Source organism: Lampris incognitus, chromosome 6 (assembly GCF_029633865.1).
Source record: "Lampris incognitus isolate fLamInc1 chromosome 6, fLamInc1.hap2, whole genome shotgun sequence".
In the NCBI taxonomy this organism is placed as follows: Eukaryota; Metazoa; Chordata; class Actinopteri; order Lampriformes; family Lampridae; genus Lampris; species Lampris incognitus.
Genome location: NC_079216.1, coordinates 21,345,301 through 21,370,539, shown reverse-complemented (window position 1 = coordinate 21,370,539; position 25,239 = coordinate 21,345,301). Strand labels below are relative to the sequence as shown.

At 40.8% G+C, this 25,239-nt stretch overlaps 1 protein-coding gene across 1 annotated transcript in view; it reads left to right on the top strand.

Moving 5' to 3' along the window:
* Positions 1 to 2,216: 2,216 nt before the first annotated feature.
* Positions 2,217 to 25,239, top strand: part of bmal1a (basic helix-loop-helix ARNT like 1a) — a 37,373-nt gene continuing 14,350 nt past the window's right edge. Inside the window, exons 1-12 of the mRNA XM_056281377.1 lie at positions 2,217 to 2,345; positions 11,006 to 11,181; positions 13,680 to 13,743; positions 14,168 to 14,315; positions 17,493 to 17,513; positions 17,786 to 17,818; positions 18,450 to 18,479; positions 19,486 to 19,643; positions 20,088 to 20,167; positions 22,471 to 22,563; positions 23,306 to 23,423; positions 24,121 to 24,270. Of these exons, the coding sequence (XP_056137352.1) occupies positions 13,698 to 13,743; positions 14,168 to 14,315; positions 17,493 to 17,513; positions 17,786 to 17,818; positions 18,450 to 18,479; positions 19,486 to 19,643; positions 20,088 to 20,167; positions 22,471 to 22,563; positions 23,306 to 23,423; positions 24,121 to 24,270 (877 nt within the window). The 5' untranslated portion in view covers positions 2,217 to 2,345; positions 11,006 to 11,181; positions 13,680 to 13,697. The remainder of the gene's footprint in view (positions 2,346 to 11,005; positions 11,182 to 13,679; positions 13,744 to 14,167; positions 14,316 to 17,492; positions 17,514 to 17,785; positions 17,819 to 18,449; positions 18,480 to 19,485; positions 19,644 to 20,087; positions 20,168 to 22,470; positions 22,564 to 23,305; positions 23,424 to 24,120; positions 24,271 to 25,239) is intronic.

Genomic DNA, 25,239 nt, shown 5'->3' with positions numbered 1-25,239 from the left:
GTTGGCCACACATTTTGTACAGGCTACTGCCCTTGTCTTAAGGGTCATTTATGACCCGCCTTCATTAAACTGCTAAATCAAAGCAACTTAATTTAATTTTAAACGACAAATCTATTTTGCAGAACGAAGCAACCTGTCATTCATCACAAACTCTGTGACTATCTGGGTTTTCCCTCTTCACAGCGCAGAAAGACTGCATTTAATCAGTGGACACCGCTCGTTTTTATAGGGTCAAACATCACCCTAAGACAATCTTAGTACCCTAGTGGTGTACAGCTTTCATGGCAATATGAACAAAAACAATGCTTCACTTTTTCTAATGTTGGGGGTCACGCTGGGAAAAGTCGTTAAATTTCAGGTTAAAAAAAGATAATTTAGAGTCTTTTCTCTGCTGTTAAACACCGTTATGGGTCATTTTGACCTGCATGACAACAAAAGGGCTAATAATCCATTACTGTGTCTACTGTGTCTGATACAACACACAGATTTTGTGTATGTTTGTCTGGATATCGCATAAAGGCAGTGCATGTGAAATAAACAAAAACAGCTTGTTCGCATATTTGTAATTTGTGATATTGGGCTATAAAATAAAATGGACTTGACTTGTGTGTGTTTACCATCCGTAGTCAAATTATTGACTGTAAAGACATGAGGGTTTTTCAATATGACGTGCTTCTTTTGCAAGAGAGAAACTGAAACATTATCATGGGAATAATAGTGCTACATTTTAAAAAACTTCCAAATTGTTATCCAAAGGAATTGAATCAAGTGCAACTGGACTTGGTATATATCCGTAGTCTATATACACCAAGTCCAGTTGCACTTGATTCAATTCCTTTGGATAACCATGACCTGGATGAATGAGAACATTCACAGACATGTTCCAAATTGTTCTGCGTAACTGCAACATGTATATTTTTGCACAGTCAAACATTAAGTAGTTTGCAAGGCTTAGTTAGGACACTTTTGTTGTATTCACTGCATCCATAAAACACATGTTTTGCAATCCAAATGTTAGATGGTCTGATAAGCAGATGTTGCTGTGTAGAATCGTCAATGTGTCTAGGACATGTAAAAATGAACAAAACTAATATTAAAACAACAGCAACAACAATAGATAATTTCATTGTTATTAGTTTTATGAATCCAACAACTACCTGCCCCTTCCTTCATTGGCCATACATAAAATATGAGGGCCCAGCAGCACAATATTCAATACATTTTCTTAATGATTTTGTCTACATTTAACAGCAGTCAGTCTCTGGATTGAAATTCTGAAAACAGTTTTTGTTGTATTATTACCCATATTTTAACTGCTAGGTCCAGTAGGCTGTCACGTATAAAAATCATATCTTTTTTTCCATTATTCTTCAGACAGAGAACCTCACACTGCATGTGTGATTATGTATGTGTCCGTCTTACTTTTTAAAAGCAGAGAATAGATTAAGATTTACTTTGGGATTAAAAGAAAATTCTGACCAGCAGGGTGCAGGTATTCACTGTAGTCAGCAAGCATGATATTTCATATGGCTTCCCAAGCAAACTGAGGACTGCGTTCCACCCATGAGAAGATCAATACGAGCACTTACCCCTGCAAAATCACCAGCAGATGTCAAAATCAGTTGTCTTACTCTTTTTGAAAGATTGTACTTATGTTCCTTAAATCTACTTTAGGTACAGACTATAACTTGTATATGTTTAGAGATCAATTTGATTTGGAAACATTTACATTTTCAGAAAACCCAAAGTGTAAATGTAATGCACGCCTGTATAGATGGGTGGATGGATGGATGATTGATTGCTGCTCATATGATGTAAATGTAACACTGAGGAAAGCCATCAAACAGAACGCCATAATCCCTTAGTCACCCGAAAATGACCCTTAAATCTAAGCTAATATCTCGCGCTTCCTTGATAGAGTGACTTGAGTGTTGTAAACTCAGTAAACGATAAATGACGATATGTTGTTGAATTGCACTTTAACACACACACACACACACACACACACACACACACACACACAAACACACACGTGCATGTGTGCTAGATACTCTCGTGCGCGGCACCTATAGCGTCTGCGTTCCGTTCCATCTTGCATTCTATTGGACGACTGGCACGCCCGTCATAGTTTCCCCGCACTGAACTGTTTTCTAATTGGTCAGGAAAGCAACGACGGTGAGCTCCCAAACTTCATTGGTTGGAAAACTAGGTTAGTGGTCCGACAGGCATGACGGGGAAGAGAAACTGGGTCACCGATTGAAATGCATTTATGTCACAGTTTTGAGGTTGCTATAACGTTTTACCAAGCGAGTTTCAATGGCTAGGTATATCCCTTTGGATCTCATGTAAGTACACAACGTAGACAAGTCTGCTAGCGGTGACTGATCATGTAAATCGGTGGGTCGTTTTTGTCCATGATGCCATGCGTCGATGTTTTCCTTGTGCTGTGGTCATGTCAGTCTGATATTCTAGAGCAAGAGGAGGGACATTAGCTCGCTGGCCAAATCCATTTTCTTGACAGCTTACCTTCCAGAGCTAGCGAGCATGCTAACGTTAGCCAGTTGCGCCAAGTGTTGTAATGAATTAAAGCTGCCTAACCGCCGCCGTGTTGCTACGCGGGCTTGGGCACTCGGCATTCAGTACGCGTCGGAGGAATCGTTTGCTTACACAATTCCCGCCGGCTGGTTTGTTAAACGAACGAGGTGCCAACGAATGCTAACTAATGCTAGTGAGCTATGAAGAAAGGCCTGGGTGGCTGGCACAGTTTCTTCGATAGCATCCATCCTCCCACACGGCTACTGCCATACCTCTGTTGTGTATGTTTCGGACACCGTTCCAACATTATGGCAATCGTGAATATAAACGGTGACAAGTTATGTCGAGCACTACCAGTACCAACCACACAGTTTGGCTCATGGTGGGTTATGAAATATGGTGATGTGATTTTTTGGCATTGGCAACCTTTTTCTTTCTGCGTGTGTCTGCAGTGTTTTGTTTAAAGGGTGATCGGAATGGGACATTTGGCTTTTGGGTCTCAAGCAGTCCAGACATGCGATCATAGTCCAGCCTGTGTACAGCAGTACATATTTTTATTTGTCATGTGAAAGATTTTTGTTTTTTGGAAGCCTGTTTAGTAGCGGGATGTTTCACAGTTTTTGGAAAGTGATGTGTCAGTCACTCATTGTTTTCAGCGTGTGCATCCTTCTCATCAGAAGGATAGACACTCTTAACGAGCGCAAGAATTACCGAATGGCATCGTTTATTGCGGAGAATAGAGAGGCTCCGGCTGTTGTTACCGGTCAGTTTGCGGCGTGCCATAAAGGCGGGTTGGAGAGCGAGCAGCTTGTTGTGAGTACGGCAGGTTTGTGATAACATTAAGGTGTTGCTTGTTTTGACTCTCGCTGACGGGTCAAACCTCCCCAGTCTCTAAACAGGGAACCCAAATGAAAGCGGACATTCGAAAGGAATAGTGACTATCTAGAGAGCAAGAAAGACACTAGGAAGAATTTAGTTTTGTCAGGTGAATTTTCCCCCTTGTTTTAAATGGCTTATTTATTTTACCACCCAAATGTAAACCAAAATTGTTTTCAAATAAATAATTCAGTTTTTTCAACAACAAAAAAGAGTGACTAGAGGAGTCAAAGGTGTTGTTCTTCTTTCTTCTGTGCGAGTACTTCCACAAACAGCTTTATCAAAGTTCATTCCAAAAACCTGGCTGGATAATAATACCAGTAGATATCATCTTAACTCTCGACTGGTAACCATCTTTTTTCCTTTCAGTAGGTTTTTGTAGTGCACCTCAACCTCCTGTTGATTAAATGCAGTGGACTCGCACCTGAAAGTTCCAACAGATTAACAGTCTTGACACATCCTCAATTTGTTTTTTTACTTGCAAGAAATAGTCGCGAACATGATAGTACCTTTTACTTAAAAAATGTTTGGACATATTTCTCTTCTTTGGGTAGCTGTGTTAAATAGTCATCAGTGGTCTTTCCAAGTAGCATGAACCAGATTTTTGATAACTCTCCTACCTTGACTCTTCATGAGGCTCACAGTCATCATCCTCATTTATGTACTCAGCAACTTTCTGGTCTGTTCCTTTTTCTTTCTTTTTTTGTGGTATTTTCTTGATGGCCTTTCCGAGATTTGATCAGAATTTGTTTTATCTGCCTTTTCTATAGTGTTTTCCTTTTTGTCTGGCCAAGTAATACCCTGGTCTAAGGTTGGAGACTCCCTATAGAAATAGTTGATCACTGTTACTTTGTGCTTTCATTTGTTAGTAGCAATAATCCCTTCAAGAAGTCTTTAACTGCAGAAATTTGGCAGGCAGGCGAGACATCTGCTGATTTCAAGGGCAAAGCAGAGGAATCATCTTAAAGGGCTCCGAGCGTGATGTTCTTGCTGATGAGAACGTTTGATCTTCGAATGGCCTCCACAATGAAAACAAAAACGAGGCATTTTCATCAGAAGTGGATGGGGGTGAAATGGAACGTTTTATGGTGATGTGGCTGTAGGAGGTGTGGAGCTGGTGCGAGGGAAATGGAACATGGGTTTTACAAGACTACTTGGGTCACTGTTTTTATTGGTCCTCTGGATGGATCTCTGTGGTTTTTAAATAACTTTTTTGTTGACAGTGTTTCACAATAAAACAACCTCCTCCCTTAGTTTATTAGTTCATGAAAGTCTACCTCCCTCACCCTCATTCTGTTCACTCTGGAGTTGCAGCAAAGTGTCTTTAGCCCCTGTTTTTGTTTTTATCTAGCTGGAGAATGTGTGTTAGATGAGGGAGTAGTATTGCAAGTGAAGGGACCACATATTCTCTTATGCAGCCTTGACAAGCTTCAGGGACTGCTCAGATTTTGTGTTGTCCCGTTAGGGCAACTCCTCATCCATTTCCTCTTCGGTCTAGTGGGTTGACATCTGCATTAACACATTCTTTCAATGAACCAGGTCCTCTCTTGTTAATTCCCAGCCGTGTAGAGCAAGCAACAAGGAAAGCAAGATTGAAAAGAAAACTTCATTAAGTTCAGCAGTATGTTATATTTTGTATACCTGGGATGTAGTGCTCTCACGCCTTCTCACACATGGCTGTGCCTTTTATTGTAAGACAGTTGGAAATCTGAGTATCTGCCTTGGGACTGAGTGCACTGAGGGCAATTCCAAATCCTGCCTGCATATCGACCCTAGCTTGCTCTGTAAGTCCCTGTCTGAGTGTCTGTTAGGGGATCCTGATTGGTTTGTCAGTCATGTTACTTTTACTCTTGTCAGGCAGAGATCGTAAAGACCCTGTGGAGCAGAAATGAGAGGAAGCGATGTCTTTGGTCAAAAAGAAGTTAATCGTGTGCTAACAGAGTATGCATCGTATTTCTGACACTGCTTGGCAATATGCTCACTGACAGCTACCTGTTATTTGAGCAGCTGGCAGTAAACCGGAACATGATATACACATTTTAACCTGTCCGTGATCCACCAGTGCCCCATCTCATGTCCAGGAAAGGTCAGAAAACACCAGTGCCAGTCAATGCTTCTCAAGAAGGACGCACCTGTTTTTTGTTTTTTTTCCTATATAAAATTCCCACATCTACCAGATAATTGTTATGTTTAGCCTTAGAAGTGCAGTCAAGGCACAACCATTTCCTACTGAAAATGTGACCATGAAGAGGAGGATATAGGTGTTGTTGCAACAAAATGTTTGTCAATGGGCCAATTGTGAACCTAGTGAGAGAAATGGAAATGATCATACAGACTCATGGCAGTTTACCTAATCTAACCTTTCTAACAAACTGAAAACTGAAATGGCTTCTCAGCTAATTGACTGGCTGGTTGATTTTTTTTATAAGTTCACATAGCGACTGACTCGTTGACTGATTGTTTGGGTGTGAACATTTGTGACATGAGAGATTTTGGTAGGTGGCTGGCTAACAAACCGGACTGCTTTATTGACAATGTATTGATCAACTCCCTTTCTCAGGACATTAAGTAGGCCCTTGAAAGGTATGCTGAGCAGCTCCTTACAGACTGACAGACTGGTTATTGAGTCTAGAATAAAGAAATAAAGGCTGAATTGTTTGCTGATTGCCTGGATGCTTGGTGACGCACAGACAAAGTAAATGTACCCTAAGTGGTGGATGGAAATGTAGTTGGCGGGTTTGAGACTAGAGAGACTGGCTGACCCAGTTTACTCCAGCACCAGTTCCTATCTGTGTTCAATCATGACACAGTGGTTTTCCCCTTGTAGCCCAGAGCTTTGTCCCAGTAAAGCAGCTCGCCGAGCCATTCCTGACCTAATACTCTGCATCACACTACTTCAACAATGGCTGCTAAGCGTAACATTTTTTTATAGATGCTATCTGGTCTCCCTTTTAAGGGGGGTCTCTCTCCATATTAAGGCTTTGGGTAACCTAACAAGTTGTTTTCTTCTAACCCCTTTAAAAATGGTTCAGGGACTCAGAATATGTTTCGAAACCCCTTGACGGCATTTATTTTTTCCATCCAAGTTTGTGGTGAGAGCCCCCCCCCCAAAAAAAAAATCCTCAAACATAATAAAGACTGAGTGGCTCTTGTTTTGAGCAAATGGCTTGCTGCCTGGCTAGCCAACCTGGCAAGGATCAGGACCTCATGATAGGCTACGTATCATACGTGGGTCACGATGTTAATGTATCACCATACATTGCGATACGATACATACTGCAATACATTGCAATACATTACATAATTTACTGAAAATGTTAAAGTGTAGCTGAAAATACAACTTGCTGTGTACCACCTGGATAGTCTAATATCTACATCACATATTTTGATAACTCGATGGACAAGCTGAGTCAAAACTATTTAATTCAGTTTCCATTCACATTCATTAGAATGGTGTTTGCATTACACAGTGCACGCTGTCACTGAAAACACTGAATGGACATGTAGATGCCATATCATATGAAAATAAAGTGTGCATAATAAGTATACTTGTGTCATAGAACACACTGAACTCAACTGCAATGTAGATGCCATGACAACATGAAGTACATATTAAGTGTTGTTATTGTGTCACTGAACACATTGAACGGAAATCCTTTTAAAACATTGTTTTATGTATCGATATGAGGGGCTGGAAAATCAAAGTATCGTGAAAAAAATGCAATATTGAGCTGTAATGATTTTTTTTTTTGGACAGCCCTATCATTTATAATGTCAATAGTTCTAGAACATTCACAAAAACAATCACCCAACCAGTCCGTTAAGGTACTATACAGTCAGCCGTTCGGTAGTCAAGCAATTGGTTTTTGACTTTTGCTTCCCAAACCCCCCCCCGCCCCCCCCCCGTTTTCTCCCCAATTTTATCCAGCCAACTACCCCACTCTTCTGAGCCATCCCGGTTGTGATCCGGGGAGGGCTGCAAACTACCACATGCCTCCTCCAATAAATTGGAGTTGCCAGCCACTTCTTTTCACCTGACTGAGGCGTTTCGCCAGGGGGACGTAGCGCGTGGGAGGATCACGCTATTCCCCCCTAATCCCCCCCCCCCCCAACAGGTGCCCCGACCAAGGCGCTAGTACAGCAACCAGGACACACACCCACATCCGGCTTCCCACCCACAGACACGGCCAATTGTCTGTAGGGATGACCGACCAAGCCAGAAGTAACACGGGGATTTGAACTGGCGATCCCTATGTTGGTAGGCAACGGAATAGACCGCCACACCACCCGGATGCTGCCACCACTGCTTTTTAGCCCAATATTTGGTCAGTAATTTCAGCAGCTCTCCATAGATTCCATGTGTAACATAGGCTTTACTTGACAGGGAATAGTAAAACTCTTCAGCTAAAACACAGACCAATAAAACACATCTTGCCCCCGTGCAAATGAAAGATGTCAGGATGTTTAGATGCTCAGCATGGAATAATGCTTTGTCTGCCATACTGTGTCTATAGGTGCACCATAAATATCTGGTTAATGGCCTAATGTGTTAATACAGCCAACATTTAGTTTGGATATTGATGTGGGTGTTTTTTCTCAGCCACGAAGCAAGTTAAGTCCTCTGAATTTGAAGTGGGGAGGGCAAAATTCATCCTTTATTTGGACCTAGTGTGTGATTATTTTTTCATATTTGGGCAGTCAGCTATTCCGTAATCAGCGTACGACTCTGAAAAGCAGAGTCCAAATGATGGATATTTTCGGGATGCTGTGGCATCAAGTGACATACTGGTGGCGCTACACTGAATCACAGGACAACTTTGCAAACTCGGATGTTTGTACGCTTCTTTAAAAATTCCCAACAGAATGAATTGAATTTCATATTTGTACTTACCACTCTAAGTTCATTTTTTTTCCCATAGATTTTTTCACTTTGATCCGTAATTGTAGTTTCATGTAGCATAAAATGACCTACACCAGGAAGTATGGTTGTTGAGTATTAAGGCTAATTGCATAAATGATTAAGCATTAGCTTTCAAAGGTGGGTCTCATTTTTTTCTCTTATACAAAACAAGTTGAAGGCAACTTTGATACAATCATTCCACGGCTTGCAACCTTGTTCAAAGCATAACGGCTGAATGTAATACTGGATATGGGCCAAGCAGCAACAAAGTTACCCATAACTCCCAGCATTAAAACTGAAATCTACGTTACTTGTATCTCCCGGAGAGTTTCTTTAATGAGGTCAAGGAAAAAGTGCCTGAAAAGAAAGAATGTCTTCACTCTGAAACTCGCAGGGTGAAATAACACCAGGCTATAAAGTTTTCTTAACATTTAGCCCTAATTAGGTTGGCCCTCCCAGACCCGGTGTTACATTTCGTGTTAGTCTCAAGTGTAGTTTTCTCAGATGGCTAGAACAGCAACACTGAGGCCTGGTCCACACCACTTACCTACCTACTCTACTTTATTCCACCTGTGTGTGACGGCTACCTCGCTGAAGTGCTGCAGCTCGCATGCATGTGGTGTCCACGCGCACAGCACTGCTGCTGCAGCGCTCCTACTGCCGGCCATGTTGACGTTCAGTTGGCCTTTGATAGTGGCCATTAGTGATCATTATCTCTCTCTCTCTCTCTCTCTCTCTCTGTTCATTATAAAAATTCATTTATATTTAGCTTACACTAGGGGTGGGAATCACAGAGTAATTCATGATACGGTACTATCATGAGCCGCTGCCCACGATACCAATAGTATCATGATACATTGCCCCGATACAGATAGTATCATGATTCTGCGATACCTAATACATTGCAAGACAGTTGTTTACGATACCTCACGATATCTGTGTAACTGAAGAAGAAAAGATGCCCCTAAAAAGGCAAAAGCAGGAATTATGTATTCACTGCATTGTGGTTTAAGTTTCACAGAATTTGACACCTGAAATGAAATACAACAAAGTGCGTAGTCTTAGCTTAGTGCCTCTTTCACACACACACACACACACACACACACACACACACACACTCTGACTGCAACTTGTCCATGTCCATGTGTGCCATCATTCCAATGAAAAATAGCCATAAACTGGTAACAGGCCTGACTGCTAGAAAGCAGAACAGTTCTGGGGTTAAAATGTTTAAAGGAAGGATAAAACTATGCCTCACAAAATATTTTTAATCTGTGTAAATTAACTTGACAGAAACCTAAAACAATACATTAATACAAAAAATACACATTTCTGTCTCAAAAAAAAATACACATCTTTGCTCTTGTCTCTGCATCCAATGCTGGGATAGCTTTTTCGGTGAAACATTTTCAACTCGGTATGTCGTCTTGGTTCCAGTGTTTGAAGCATTCGGCAAAAACCTTCATTTTTGACTACACTGTATGAGAGAAGGTCCTTGCAAATAAACCCAGCGATAGACTTGGTAGTATTGGTAGCCCTCGGGGATGTAAAAGGAAGCTTTGCTTGAAACATCGTATTTATTGTAGGCTGACTTCCAGTTGTGGTCACGTTAGCCCTCATCTCCAAGACGAGATCAGGGTGATGGTGAACTAGGTGGCCATGCATGTTCACAGTGTTGCCCGTGGACTTAACTTTCACATGTAGTCTTTATCGATTTTGTTTATCCCGTCAGTATTGTAAAAGCGGAAGTGGGCCCAGACTTTCGACTTGAAAGATGGCGGTGCCTCTATGATTTGCTTTCTCCCACTGTCTGCCATTTTCCTCCTGTGGGTTTCTTCTTCCTCACCACAAGTTTACTCTCATTCATTTGATAAGTGCAACCACGAGGAGTCATGAAGCCATGACTGTGACAGGTCAGACTGGTGGAGGAGTCCGTTTAGAGCGCCTGCATATTTTGATAAGAAATGTCGATATTTGGCGCCAGTGTATTGATAAAATATCGCAAGAGGAAGTCATACAATATATTCCCACATCGATATTTTGCCCCACCCCTAGTTTACACACATTTGGCCTCCACTTTCTCCTAACATGATGTTGTTAAAATGGTTAAAAAAAAATTCACTTTTGTAATGTTGGTGGTATCATATCAGTATGGCTATCAACAGATCATTTTCTCTGTATTTTTGCTGAGAACCACACGCCTCATGCAGAGAAAATAGGCTTGACACTGAAACCAGATGATGCGTCGCTGCAGTGCAGCTGGTGCTGCGCCTGAGCCGCGTTGCTCAAGCGGGCCGTGTGGCTGCGCTAACCTGTTAACATGGGCGTTGAAATGATGAAAAGTTATAGGTTCCTGCTCATGTAGGCGGTGTGGACCGGGTGAGAAGCATCTGTGTGTCTTCCAGCCAGTTCACAGTATGCAGCAGCAACTTGGCAGACTTGGGTTATGTGTGGTGGAAGTGGGACTGGAAGGAAAGACTTTGTTCACTGAGAAATTCAGATGTATGCTTTTATAGGTTTATTAAAGCTCTTAAAGATATTGAATCAATGTAAATTCACTTATTCTGTTTTTCAGGTCAGCGGTAATCAAAGTAAGAATAGTTCTCTTTGCCTTTCTGCCCATGCACAGTGTTGTACCCATAGATAGCTCAAACTCTATGCAAACATCAGACCTAAGGACTGCTCTCTTTACAGGTAGACAAGCCAAACAGGTGACTTGGACACCAGATCATAAGAGAGTGGACCGTACCAAAGTGGATGTGACTAGATCATACCGAGTCAAACCAAACTGAGCCCAGACCGGCTCAGACCAGCCTGATTCCAATAGTACCAAGCCCGGACTGGGAGGCTTGTTTCAGTTTCCTAGCCAGGTACTGTATCTTCACTTTCTGAGACCTCGTGAGATCGTTCTTCTCTCATCTTTGTTCTCTTCATTAGGCTTGGGGGATATCAAAATTTAATTACGGTGATATACATTCAATAATAATAATGGTATACGATATCATTGCTATATGAGTGTAGCTGAAAGCATGCTTATACACTGTCTTACTACATGTGGCTTTTACACAACAGGGTCCTATTTAGCAATATTAAAGTAGCTTGCCCTTAATTTGATTTGCAGTAAGTTTGTACCCTTTGTCTGTATCTATTGTGACTAAGTTTCTCCTTAGCCGGGCTGAAATTAAACAACTAAGATACGTTGTGCTTGTTGGGAAAAGAAGGTGATTTTGATTCTGATTGAGTTATTACACAACTCTGCAAAGCACATGCTCTATAACCACATTAGCCTATTACGCTGCTGAACAGTCGACACTAATAAACTGATCAAATTAAATAATTGTACATGATTTTTTTTTCTTCTTGAGAAAATACTATCAATGTGGGTGCAGCCAAGTATCGATTATAGCCTTGTCCTCACTGGACCCAAGTCTTAGGATGACATCTAAAATAAAACTTACATAAATAATAGGCTTAACTATGCCAATAAGACCGATGTTATATGCAAATCTGCCTAAATAACTACAAATCTCAACAATTATGCGTTTTTGGCCATAAAAACGAGTGTATCTGCTTTCTTTAGCGTCATCAAAGTGCCACGAAGCATCAACATTTCCAGCTGGGCTTAAAATGCGGTCCAATGCAGGACTAGCGGTGTACATACAAGATCACATTTGGGAAAGTTTTGACATGATAGAATAAATTTTCCTTTATTTTCATGTAGCATGTACACTAGTATAGTTCATAATAGGGAGCCAATGTACCTTGTAGCACCCCTTGTATAGTTACCACCGTTTTCTGTATAGACGTTTGAATCCCATGTCACTGAGTTGAGAGACGGCTGCTAAGTGGCGTGGGGGAAGCTTTGTGAATGCCACGGTATGGTGGTTCACCAGATGGGGGTGCAGGTTGTTTTTGCATGTAGCTTTTGTTGCAACTTTCTTTTCATGAATTATACATATACCCTCATCCACGTTTGCTGGCCCTCCTTTCTCATTGGGTTTGAAACCAAAGAAATGCCAAATAGATGAAGATTATTTGTATCAAGATTTGCTGTCTCTCCTCCATTATGCACAAAATATGTTCAGACTTGATCGTCATTGTCTTCCCTAAACCTTTTGATACTTTTTTGTGAAAAGGGAAAGGGCTGTGCTGACCTGTTTATCATCTCATAGGGGCAGGCTATAACTTTACTCATGACTTCCCAATGTCATTCTAAACGATAATGTCCCTATATTGCCAAAGCCTACTCTACATAGTTTACCCCTACTTCAGAGACATTGAACGGGATCAAGAAAGGCCTACTGATCTAGTGTCTAGCTTAATTCTACATCCTTTGAAAACCACTGGTTAGTGGAATATATTGAGTTAAAAGCGGTTGGTCCAAGAGAAAGAACTGGTCAGAATGGAGCGTGCAATGTCCGCGCAGTGAAATCCAGTTGTCAAGCCCATAAAAACTATGTAATCCATTCCCATCCTCATTGCGCATGATGCTAGATCTTTATTTCCTTCCAATATTCTCAAGGTTCAGAGCCTCAAAACAATTCACCAAAATACCAACATTTTAGGTTTATATACATGCCTACATATGGTTTATGTTTACATCTGTTCAATTCAAGGAAAATAGTAAACACTTTTATGAAAGGATATTAAAGACTGGGTCAGCTGGGTCTCCATAGAATGTATTATGTGTACTTGTTCACAAATGAAGAGCTAAATTTAACCACATACTACTGTGCTTTCCGTCTTGTGCTCGGGAAGTAACCCAGTTCCAGAACCCACAAAGTAAAGAAAGTAACCAAAGGAAGCCACCTGTTTGGAGAGCTTTTTAAGCAAGCCTAAAGAGTCTTGATTCAGCATGTCTTCAAGTGGTTAGGCTGTGCAAAACTGGGTCAAATTCGCTTGGGAAAATATCATGAGTCAGTTAGAGTACTTGTGTGAATTGAAATAAGTGAACTGGCACATAGACACGAACGCACATAGTCGCTGCCACAGCCACCCACTTGTACTTCTTTTATGAGGAGGATATTGTATGTTGGCCTATATCTATTCACAGAATTGATTTTGAGACAATTCCCTTATGGGTTTGATGAGACAATTATTACTTCACATTTATTCTCCTTCCCGTTCAACTGGTCTGTTAGGAATTTGCTTACACCATGACCTAGATGTCCTGATGTGGTGCACATGATGTCCCGGCTACGGTGTCGCCTCTCAACTTTGTGTTTCCTCTAACCTTTTTCTATTTTTTGACCTCTTGCAAAGCTACAAATAAATCTAATGTAATTTTGAAAAGAGTCCAACCTATTTTAGTCTCTCAAACTGCACAGAATTATTGTAAACATGATGATTTTGTGTGCTCTGTCCACAGTCGAGGGCTCTCGAGTGGATGGAAGGAGATGATTTTAACACAGAGGCTGTGATGAACATCTGCGGTGAGTATGACGTCATGATTATCTGGCCCAGAGCAGAGATACTCGCAGCCTTATTAAAATGTTAGATAATCCAGACAAGCATTTTTGTCTTGGGCCATCACAGGGAAATCTTAAAATGTTTGGGTTCAAGCTCCCATGTGAGTTAACATCTCCCTACACCCCAGGCCATTAGTGCTGTTCTATAGATAACTCTGCATTTTATCTCCTTCACTGGGCAAAAGAAAAAAGTTAATTCCTCCAGGGATCAGTGATGTATCACATTACTCTTCATTCATTATTAGGATTCTGACCCCTACACAACATACTTACTCCCTGACTCCATGCCACTGTGGGCTTTCCCACCCAAGTCAATGCCAGTCGGAAAATGTGGTATTGTGTATACATGTTTATGTATAAGACGGAAGTGTTTGTCTTTGCGTTGTAGATGATCTGATGGCAGACCAAAGGATGGACATCTCGTCTACAATGACAGACTTCATGTCTCCTGGCTCCACTGACCTCATCTCTAGCTCCATCAGCACACCCAGCATGGACTACACCCGCAAGAGGAAAGGGAGCACCACAGACTACCAGTACGGAGCTGCAGATAAAACAAGTTGTACAAAATAGATGGAGAAAGAAAAAGAAGGAAATAATTGGAGAGAAAAATAGATGGAGAGAATAAAAGCAAGAGAAGGGGAAATGGAGAGAGAAAGACTAAATAAAAGAAAAAGGATTCACATGAGGAAAGTGTCTGACTACCATTTGGAACCAATACACTATTATACGTTGTGTTGCTTTAATAAATTCTGTATAGAAATTACAGCTTGTTTTCAGCAACAAATGTTTTACAGCATTTAGAAGTCATTAATTATACTGTTCATTAGAGATGCACGATGACATCGGCACATCATCAGTATTGGCCGATAAAGGATTTAAAATGAAATATAAGCATAGGCCCGAAATGCCGATAAGATGGCGCTTTATTATGTACACGCGGTACCGGAGCGCATAGGCGCCGATTTATATTTTTGCCCAAATTAAGTGAATACCACCAAGGTGATGATTGTCATTAGGGCTGGGTTAAAAAAAAAATCGATACTGGGCTATACAAATAAAATTGACTTGACAGCTCAGTATTGCAATATTTTTTCATGATACATTATCGATTTTCAACCCCCTCGCATTGATACATTAAAAAAATTATTCATGTTTTTCAACTGAATTAAAATGTGATTAAATATCCCGCAGATCCCTGTGATCAAATCGCCTATGACCTGTGCTCCTGTAGATGTGGGCTAGTAGTAGTCTAGTTGCCACCCAGCAACCTGCACTTGCAGCAATCTTTCCGAAGCAAGCATGGCAGAAAATATTAGCAGCGCCTTCGTCTTTCAAAGCCGACCTTGGGGTGCACTTTGGCATTAGACAAAACAGGGAATAGCGATTTATATAAAACTAATGCCATTTGCTGGCTTTGTCATACTAGGATAAAATATTCAGGAATCACAACCAACTTGTGATCTCACTTAAGAAGACACTACGCAGATAAAAAATGTAACCATTTGAAAATTAAAATGTAGCCGTTTAAGACTCAATATCAAAGTATAGTGGACACTTGCAAATAACGAGTTGGATTGCTGTATGTTAATTTTTACAGCGTATTTACAGCACACTGACTTTTAAGTTTTATGAGTTTTGTTTATAAGAATACTTAATATGAACTTTATGATGTTATTGTATCTACATTGCAGTTTGGCATCTTATGTTTCAGTTCAATGCATTTGCACTGTGCAGTGCAAATGCAGTTCTAATAAATTGGAATGGAAATTTTGAATTAAATAATTTGATTCAGTTTGTCCGCTGCACTATCAAAATATAATGTGATGTAAATATTAGACTATCCAGGTGGTATAGAGCAAGTTGTATTTTCAGCTATATTTTTTAAAATTTTCAGTAAATTATATAGAATATTGCAAAGTATCGTGTCACAATGACACAATCGTACCGTGAGAAACTTGCCAATACCCACCAAAATCGCTTATTGCGCTTGCTTTAGTAATTAACGTGACGTAGGCTTACTTGGCTCTTGTCGTCTGTCAGACGTAGACACAAAGCGCAATGAAATGCGACACTACTCTGCAACAGATTATAATAGGTTACACCATACCAACACACAGACATATTTACTTATTCGTTTATTATTTGATCAGCCTTCCCACTGGTTACTCGGCCTTTTTGATGGGTGCTCAAGCACTGGCGCACCCATAGGATCGGCACCTATGGTGGGGCAGAGCGAGGTTGTTTTTTTTTTACCCCTTGTGTTGTGCGTGGTTGTGCTGAGCCAAATTTATTATTTTATTCTATATTTTTATTTTCCCTGATTTTTTTTTATTATTATTATTATTTTTTAATGCGAACTTCCCCAAAATGAGTTCCTACCTGTAAATAGGTTCCATCCTAGTGGTTTTCAACACATACGTTTTGTTCCCCGGGGGTGCTGTTATAGCTTCAGTGAGCACGTTATGCCGGGAGCTGGCAAGTTGTTTTCTAATGCGCTCTCTCTCTCTCTCTCTCTCTCTCTCTCTCTCTCTCCATACCACAAAAAAAAAAACTCACGTGAAACACTCTACAAAACCTCACACCACTTACTAGGGGACGCTGTTAAAATCTAACCATTGCATGCTGCCTATTAACCCACGAGACCAGCGTGTACAAAGCCCCGTTGTAGCTAGCATGAGGTTAATTAAATTAGCCAAAGAAACATGAATAACACGGTCTAAATCAAAATTACAAGTCATTTACACAATGGAGGATAGACCAATACGTTCGTTAGCACCTCACATTACTGTGTGTATCACCATAATATCACTTAAAGGGAAAAAAAATGAAAATATGTAAGCTAATGGAGAGAGCATCAGAAAAGGCTCAGAGTTGTCACACCAGAACAGCACCCCAGGGGAACAAAAGGTATGCGTTTAAAACCGCCAGGGTGGAACCTATTTACAGGTAGGAACTAATTTTGGGGACGTTGACAAAAAAAAAAAATTCTGAGAAATTAAAGAAATAGAATAAAATGAGAAATTTGGCTCGGCTACAGTTTGTCCCAGCCATGTTTTCTGAGATTTCAAGTAGGTAGGCTGCTTTGGAAAATTGGTAAGTTAAGTTGCAAACGCTTTAACTGTTACTGAATTACTAGATCGTTTTAACTACAGGATTATGGATGCACCTTGATTTGATTGATTTATTTTAATGTGCAATGAGAAAAGGCCCATAAGATTGCATTGCCGTGTCGTATTGCCTGTGGTACAGAGTTATTTATTTAAATCATAATCAGATTGTAGTTTTTTTTTTAACACAGTTGTAGTTATTGCCTGTTGGAAGGCTGTGTAGAAAAATAGAGATCAGCAGCAAGATGCCCACGTAGGTGCGCACGGCTTCCATGGTCAGTTCAGTCCACTACAGGAGGGACTTGATGTTCTCTGCAATTAGGTGGGGGTGGGGGTGGCAAAACAAAAGTGCATATATTGGTATCAGCAATCAGCCACAATGAGATGGAAAATATCGGTGTATCGGGAAAAAATACAACATCGTGCATCCCTACTGCTCATGTGACTGTGCAGCATCTGTCATATTCATAAATATATTTGCATTATTGGACATGATAGGAAGTGTTCTTGAGGTTTCATATTAATGCCTTGTTCATCTATAAGTTATCAGCTTGATCAATACCTTGGCTACAAACTAATTGGTGCATTCATTTTTCTTTGCAGGATCGATGGCTTTTCATTTGAGTAAGTTCAATCACGACCTGATGTTCTGTAGCTTGACAGTGAAATACTATGTTTGGTATGAAATTAATAGTAGGGGCCCTTTTCATTGGTCATTTTTGTACCATGGATTAATTAGTATACAGAGCAAAACACTGAGGCCATTTAACTCTTATCATTATTTTCTAAGTTAAAGTTTTTGTTTTTTGTTTTTTTTTGGAAAGTAATACTTAATGTAAGTGTTTGATGATGTTTTTATTGAAACTAATGTCACTCTTTGTTCCTTTTGTCCTCAGTGACATGGACCCAGACAAGGACAAAATGGGAAGGTAAGGTATCATGAGGATGAAAACACTGCATCTATTAATGATCTCTTTATCTTCAATGTCTTTTTATCAACACCCCACTCTTTGCTGAGGAAATTATCTGCTCCTGTCTCCAGTGCTATTGGAGTCGCAGGTCTCTCAGATTTAAATCCTTTGGTAAAGTTTGAGAATAGGGTAAAGCAATAAATACATCTTCTGCACTTTGGTTTGTCCCTGGTTTCATAGCTATTTATACCGTGCAAACCTTGTGAAAGGAAAGACACTGTACATGTGTGGATGAGAACGTAAGAATGTGAGAGTTTACTACAATACTGCAACATGTTACATGTTTCTATTACTTCTGTTGAGACATTGTGTACAGTTGAAAACGTTATCTTTTTTAAACAATGAGTGGTTTATTTAGCAATAGGTCTATGCCACAGAGAACATAGGATGTTCTGTGTTTGGGACCCTTTGTTACATCCTCACTCAACATCAGCCTAAACCTTATTCATTAGAATATATTTTGTTTCATAAATATGCTGCCATATGGCCTTGAACCTGGGACTGTTGTTTTTTCTCTCTCCCCCATTGTACACAAGTGTCCTTTCTAACACATTCCTCTTTTCACCATCTTTCCCTTTTGTTTTTACAGTGACCAGCAAGGCCGAATAAAGAATGCCAGGTAAAATTCTCCTTTTCTTTCTTGCTTTTTTTCTTGCTTTCTTTTCCACTTTCTTGTTTGCTTTTCTTGTTTTGTTTTGTTTTCCTCTTTGTTTTTTCTTGTTTACAGAGCTCCCCCCCCCCCCCCCCATTGCTCTCGCTGAGGTTTCTTCCTATTTTTTTTCCTGTTAAATGGCTTTTTATGGAGTTGTTCCTTATCTGATGTGAGGGTCTAAGGACAGGATGTTGTGTTACTGTAAAGCCCCTTGAGGCAAATTTGTAATTTGTGATATTGGGCTATACAAATAAAATTGACTTGACTTTGCTTTCTTGCTTTCACTCTTCTTACTTTGTTTCTTGCTTTCTCTTTTCTTTCTCTCTCATCCCCTTTCCCATTTGATAATGTATTTTTAAATGTAAATATATAAGATCTGACAGGATACAGTTTTGCTTAGTTGGATATTAAGAAACTATACATTGAAGGGTATAAATCTTAAGTATTACCTGAGATGGGGTGAGTCTGCGGGTGGATTCAACATTTAGAAGGGAATGTAAGAACAACGGCTCGAGGCTGGTTCTCTTTGCATAAAGGACTCTTCGTTGCTGTCGGTTCAGCCAATGTGGAGTGAGTGCAGCTTCACTAACAGTAGGCAGGTTGGATAGACGAAAGGATGTGGTCTTATGTGTCTGAGGGAAGGACTGAACACAATAATAGGCACTCACACTTTCTGAAACATGCCTTTTCCTTGGTTCCTCACTGGCTGGATTATAGAAGTTTTTGCATTATTATTCTAAACATGCTAGAGTTCGAGCAAGATCAGTAATTGCAGGTGTTATTTCTTTGACAAGGATGCCAGTCAAAGGTTAACTTGCTGGAAGTGCTGCCTATAAATAATAATGTGTGCTAAAATAAATCTCTTGTTCTCAGTCTTAGTCTTGTTCTTGGATGGCCTTATCTGTGTATGTCCAGAGCCAGGTGTTTGGTAAAGTTTCGGTGCTTCCTAACCTCTCTGCCACCCTGTTCACAGGGAGGCACACAGCCAGATTGAGAAGCGTCGCCGGGACAAGATGAACAGCTTCATTGATGAGCTGGCGTCATTGGTGCCCACCTGCAACGCCATGTCCCGCAAGCTAGACAAGCTTACCGTCCTGCGCATGGCCGTCCAGCACATGAAGACTCTCAGAGGTTAGATAGAGCTGGTCTGAAGACAGGTCGATGGAAGGATGGCTAGGTGAATTAAGCAATAAGATGAATGCAGCTGAACTGGAAGGACCCTTAAAATTCAGCGATGACAAGCTCTCTAAATGGACAGATTGAATGAGAGCGTGATTAATTTTACTGTGGTGAAAGAGGATCTGCAAGAATGAAGTACAGGTTAATGGACAGTCACACAAAAGCATGGAGTACGACTTAATAAGTACATTAAAATAAATGCACTCATAACTGATCCAGCAAGAGTTTTTTTTTAGGTTTGCTAGTTGGCGGCAGAATGGAGCTGTCACATTAAATGCACGCGAGCGGCTGTAGTCATTCAGAATTCAAATTTTGGTTGAAATTTTGGTTTGTTTTTGCCAGTTTAAGCTTAAACTTGGAAGTTGATAGGCTTGTTGTCTTGGTGTTTGCTTTTAGGTGCAGCCAATCCCTACACAGAGGCCAACTACAAGCCCTCCTTTCTATCAGATGATGAGCTGAAGCATCTGATACTGCGGGTGAGTTCAACGCCTCAAATCAAAAGGCATGATGCGACGTTGGGTGACACTTAGATGAGTTGAGATGAGTCATTTTACTCACCGTTGGGATTAATAATTACTTTTCATCTCTTTCATTACTCAAGCTTGTTTTAGGAAGTTGGCCAGATACAATAAAACCACTTGAACAACATAGTAATATTTATATTGACATCAAAGAAAGTTGGATCAGTGATGATGGCTCAGATTCATGATTCAGAAAGGGCCAGTGTGGGTGCAGGTCTTTGTTGCAACCAAGCAGTTACCCACCTTGAGTCTATTAGTCAACCAATAGTCTTTGCTAAGGATCTTGATTTGTAGACTTAGGTGTGTAACTGCTTGGTTGGAACAAAGACCTGCACCCGCACCCGTGCTTTCTGGATCATGTTGCCCATCCCTGACTGAACACGTTTATTGGCAGAAACGTTTCATCACTCATCTAAGTGACCTCTTCAGTCTCAACAGACTGCAGGTATCCCCGCCCTTTATAAACAGTACAGTGGCATGACGACCGAAAACAATGATCACTTTCATATGCAAATATGGGCGTGACCAGCAACTAGAGTCACAATGGCCATGTGTATTATTCACAGAGGATTGGAGAATGTTTGCATCACGGCATTGTAAGATGGCAACAGATGTACGCTTAGCCCCCCCCCACCCACCTTGGTTCAGGGATGGTCATTCCCTCATCACATAGATGGCCGCTCTATGTCCCTGTACTCTTAGCCCCCCCCCCCCCCCCCCGGTTCAGGGTCGTTCCCTCATCACAAAGATGGCCACTCTGACTCCTTGTACTCTTAGCCCCCCGTTCAGGGTCGTTCCCTCTTCACATAGATGGCCTCTTTGACTCCCCGTTAAAACCAGTGTTCCTCCCATTATTTTATTTCCGCTAGTCAAGCATTTGGTCATAGAACCATAGTTAATTCATTATAAGCATTTAGCATTATTTCATTTTAATAGGAGCTATAATCAAAAGCTGGCAATTATCTTGTCCCATGTCCTTATGATCTGAATTCTGTCTTGGACTGAAGATGAGTGAAAAATGGGGGGAAGAAATTATTTAACAACACCATCACAATGTTGCAGTAAAAGGTGGTGGTGGTGGGGGGGTTGAACAAAATGCACATCAATATTTTCAGACATTTTCACAATTTTTGTTTTGTATCATGTTTTCTTTTAGTTATTGTCGTCAACGCTAGCTTGTGAGTTGCTGGAAGTAACTGCCAGTAACTGCCAGATAACTGCCAGATAATGACACCCACAGTAAAACGGCACAGCATCCATTACCTCTTGGCAGTGTTTGCTGTTCTTTCCACATGAAGTGCACGTCTTAGTTGACTTGGCTGGCGTTGGCTGAGTTGGCCCAGTGTTTCACTCATACAAGATGTCCAGCCATCATATCAACATTAAATCCAATTTTTTTTTTTTTTGGGGGGGGGTGGCCTTCTTTGAATATGATTAAACAGGTTTGTTGTATTGCCATTGAACTTGTCTTTACACATATTATAGATGGAGGTGCTTCGAGTATTGCCTGTTTTAGTGCGTCAGAATAACTTCCAAATCTTGAGGTCATAGTATTCTAACTTGACATCATGCCACCTCTGGCAGTCCACACATTTTCCAGCAGTGCGTAAACAAGGTAAATGACAATTCCGGTAACTGGTTTTGCCTTTTTGAATCACTGAGGAGGTTGGTGTGGAAGCTATGGCATGAACATTTTGTCAAAGCCGTGATTTAATCACATGATGAAAACTGTGGATGGAAATTACCCATGGACACATTGTCCATGATCTCTCAATGAGTGCAAGTCTAAACCAAATTTTAACTGATGATGATCCATCCATCCATCCATCTGTTATCCAAGCCGCTTATCCTGCTCTCAGGGTCGCGGGGATACTGGAGCCTATCTTATCCCAGCAGTTGGGGTTCGAGCCCCGGGGTGGTCTGGCCTTGGGGGTCACCCTGAGTCATCCTCTGTGTGGAGTTTGCATGTTGTCCCCTTGTCTGCCTGGGTTTCCTCCGGGTGCTCCAGTTTTCTACAGTCCAAAGACATGTAGGTCAGGTGAATCGGACTCACTAAATTGCCCCTAGGTGTGAATGTGTCGACCTATGATGAACTGGTGGCCTGTCCAGGGTGTCTCCCGCCTGCCACCCAATGGCTACAGGGAAACGATGATGATTTGAGATCATAATACTATCCTCCAACTTATCACTGTACATAGAACAAAACATTGATTAAACTTGCATAAGCATATTTTATACTCTTGTGTTGATGAATTCAGGCTGCCGATGGGTTCCTGTTTGTGGTTGGCTGTGATCGTGGGAAGATCCTCTTTGTGTCTGAATCCGTTTACAAGATTCTCAACTACAGCCAGGTACGTGAGTAGTGTCCACCACAGCATTGTGGTCACTGTAGGAGAAAGAAAACGATGGTATCCACTTACTGGTCCGAAAGGTTATTAATTATTCATCGATTATTAAATTTTAGGAAGGAATTCCTATGAAATTACAATAAACGACATTTCATATTTTTTAGGGATGTGGGGAGAGGTCAAAATTGACCTCTTCCCACACCCTTTTGCAGAGACCTATTCGCAGGTTTTATAAAAAATATTGTAGTAAAGACCTGTGAATTTGACAAATCAATGACATTTTACTTTAGTAGAGTCAAACAGGAGCACTTATATCTACCAACTGATCATTACAACCTGTTATCAGAGTTAAACAGCTAGTAAAGGCAGGTTGTATGACTCAAAGGGCCCCGCAAAAGAAACTTTCAGTTTCTCACTTGAGAGCTAAGATGCTGAGTGTCCTTCCCTTTGTGTTGATACTGCAGACCAGGCCTCAGACTCCATCCAGAACACTTGAAATGACTTAACACTGTGGTGGAAGTCATGGGCTATCAGACCATAGCTGTACAGTCTGGTAACCTGCTGCCGTGATGTAAATCACGTTAGTTCTGCAGAGCTGATTCATTTGCTAGCTTCTCTCTATTTATGACATTGTTATTTTCCACTTCTTACCCTCTCTCCTGCATTTTCTCTTCACCACTCCCTTGCTCTATCCCGTATCTCTTGTTAATTTTCTCTTTATCCCCCTTGTTTACCTTCCCTCTAGAATGACCTGATAGGCCAGAGTTTGTTTGACTATCTTCACCCCAAGGACATTGCCAAGGTTAAAGAACAGTTGTCCTCTTCTGACACAGCCCCGCGTGAGAGGCTTATTGATGCTAAAAGTAAGCGTCCACACAAATGCAGTCTTTTTATACTTAGGAAATGTGACATTTTCTAATGCAGGTTCATCTTGCAGTTCATATTTTTTCTATACTTACTATGATTTATTGAGAATCAGAGCATGACTTGCATTGGTGTTTTAGCATTCCCACTCCCACAGATCCATTCAAAATGAAAGAGTCACCAGTACTTATAACTTGGGTTCGTTCCTGACTCAAAAAAAAAAAAAAATTGAACGTGAGTTCTGAAATTCTAGGATCAGTTCGTAATGGTCTTCTACCAGTTTGTTCCATCATCTGTTTATTATCCACACCAATTTCTTGTTGAAACTCGCTGTTACGTGCCCCGATCAGCCGCATATGGCTGCCATGCTGAAGATGTAAAACGTTCATTTTTCTTGAGTCCTCCCCCACCGTAACCGTGAAAACGATGTGCAGATTTGGTTTTGTCTCGAATACTCTAGCAATATAAAGTTTTAAAAAGGACATTTGTTTGCATGTAAATCTAAAGATTCATAAAGCAACTTTTGATTGTAATTTGGATTTTGTTGCCAGCAAGAGTTAAGAAAGTCAGCCTTGAATCAGTTCCAGCCTCTGTTTTACTCCTGTATCAGTAATAGTTGCAAACAGGCCAGATATTCTTATAGCAGGAACTTCAGTGTTTTAATATAACAATTTTACGTGTTGTGTATATTTCCAGCTGGTCTGCCAGTAAAGACCGACATCACCCCTGGTCCGTCGAGACTTTGTTCTGGAGCCAGGCGGTCATTCTTTTGCAGGATGAAATGCAACAGGCCCTCTGTCAAGGTAGAGGACAAGGACTTCCCCTCCACCTGCTCCAAGAAAAAAGGTAGTCCCATTGCACTCCTTTTTTAAATTTTTTTGTCTTCTCAAACTCTGCTCTGTTTCCCCTCAAGAAATGTTACCCCACAATCCCCCATCTGTTTCAAGGCTCGCTTCCTCCCTATCTTGATTAGGGATGCATGGTACTGGATTTTTGCCGATATTCAGTATGCCGATAATTTCAAACACACTTTGGCCGATTGCCGATATCAATATATACACACCTTTTTTTTTGTTTCATTCAAGAGATCACCAAGTCTCTCCTGTACTAGAATTAATCTAGTACTCTTATTGTGATGGCCTTCTTGTGGTAGATACAGACATAAAAAATGTCCTTTGAATTTACCCTAAATGTACCCTTTTACAAATGTAGACATTCACTTATGGTTATCGAACTAAAATGGAAGGAATTCTGTCTCGTCTTGTCTCGTCTGTCTGCAACTGGACGAACAGCGCCACCCCGCCATTGCAAACTACATAGTGGTCAGAGGGGGGATTACATCCGAACAGGCACTGCACTAGTCTGGGTGAATGGCTGAGCAATGAATTCAGTGATTTTGCTGTTAAGGGCTTTCTTTCACCTTTGAGTGATCGCTGCTGTGTTTCTTAGCTTTGTCAAATGACTGAAGTAGAGGCTGCTGAAAGGTTTTGCTGGCACTGTTTTTATTGCTTGCTTTTCAGAAACTGGTGTTCAGGATGATGGCACTTAAAATGCACAATTGAATTGGTAGTGTTAAAGTAGTGTGGTTTTACCCCTCCTCGCATCACTGGTGCTTTACAACCATTGCAAATAGCAATATTGTTATCTATCTATTCCAGATACTTTGAAATACATCCATACAGCTGGCATGGTGAAGCTTGTTGCTGGTGTTCATAATAAACATTTAACGTCTTCATGTGCACATAGTTAATGCGTCACGTTATCTGCTATGCACATCTTCAGAAATGTTCATATCTGCCATAATTCATCAACTTC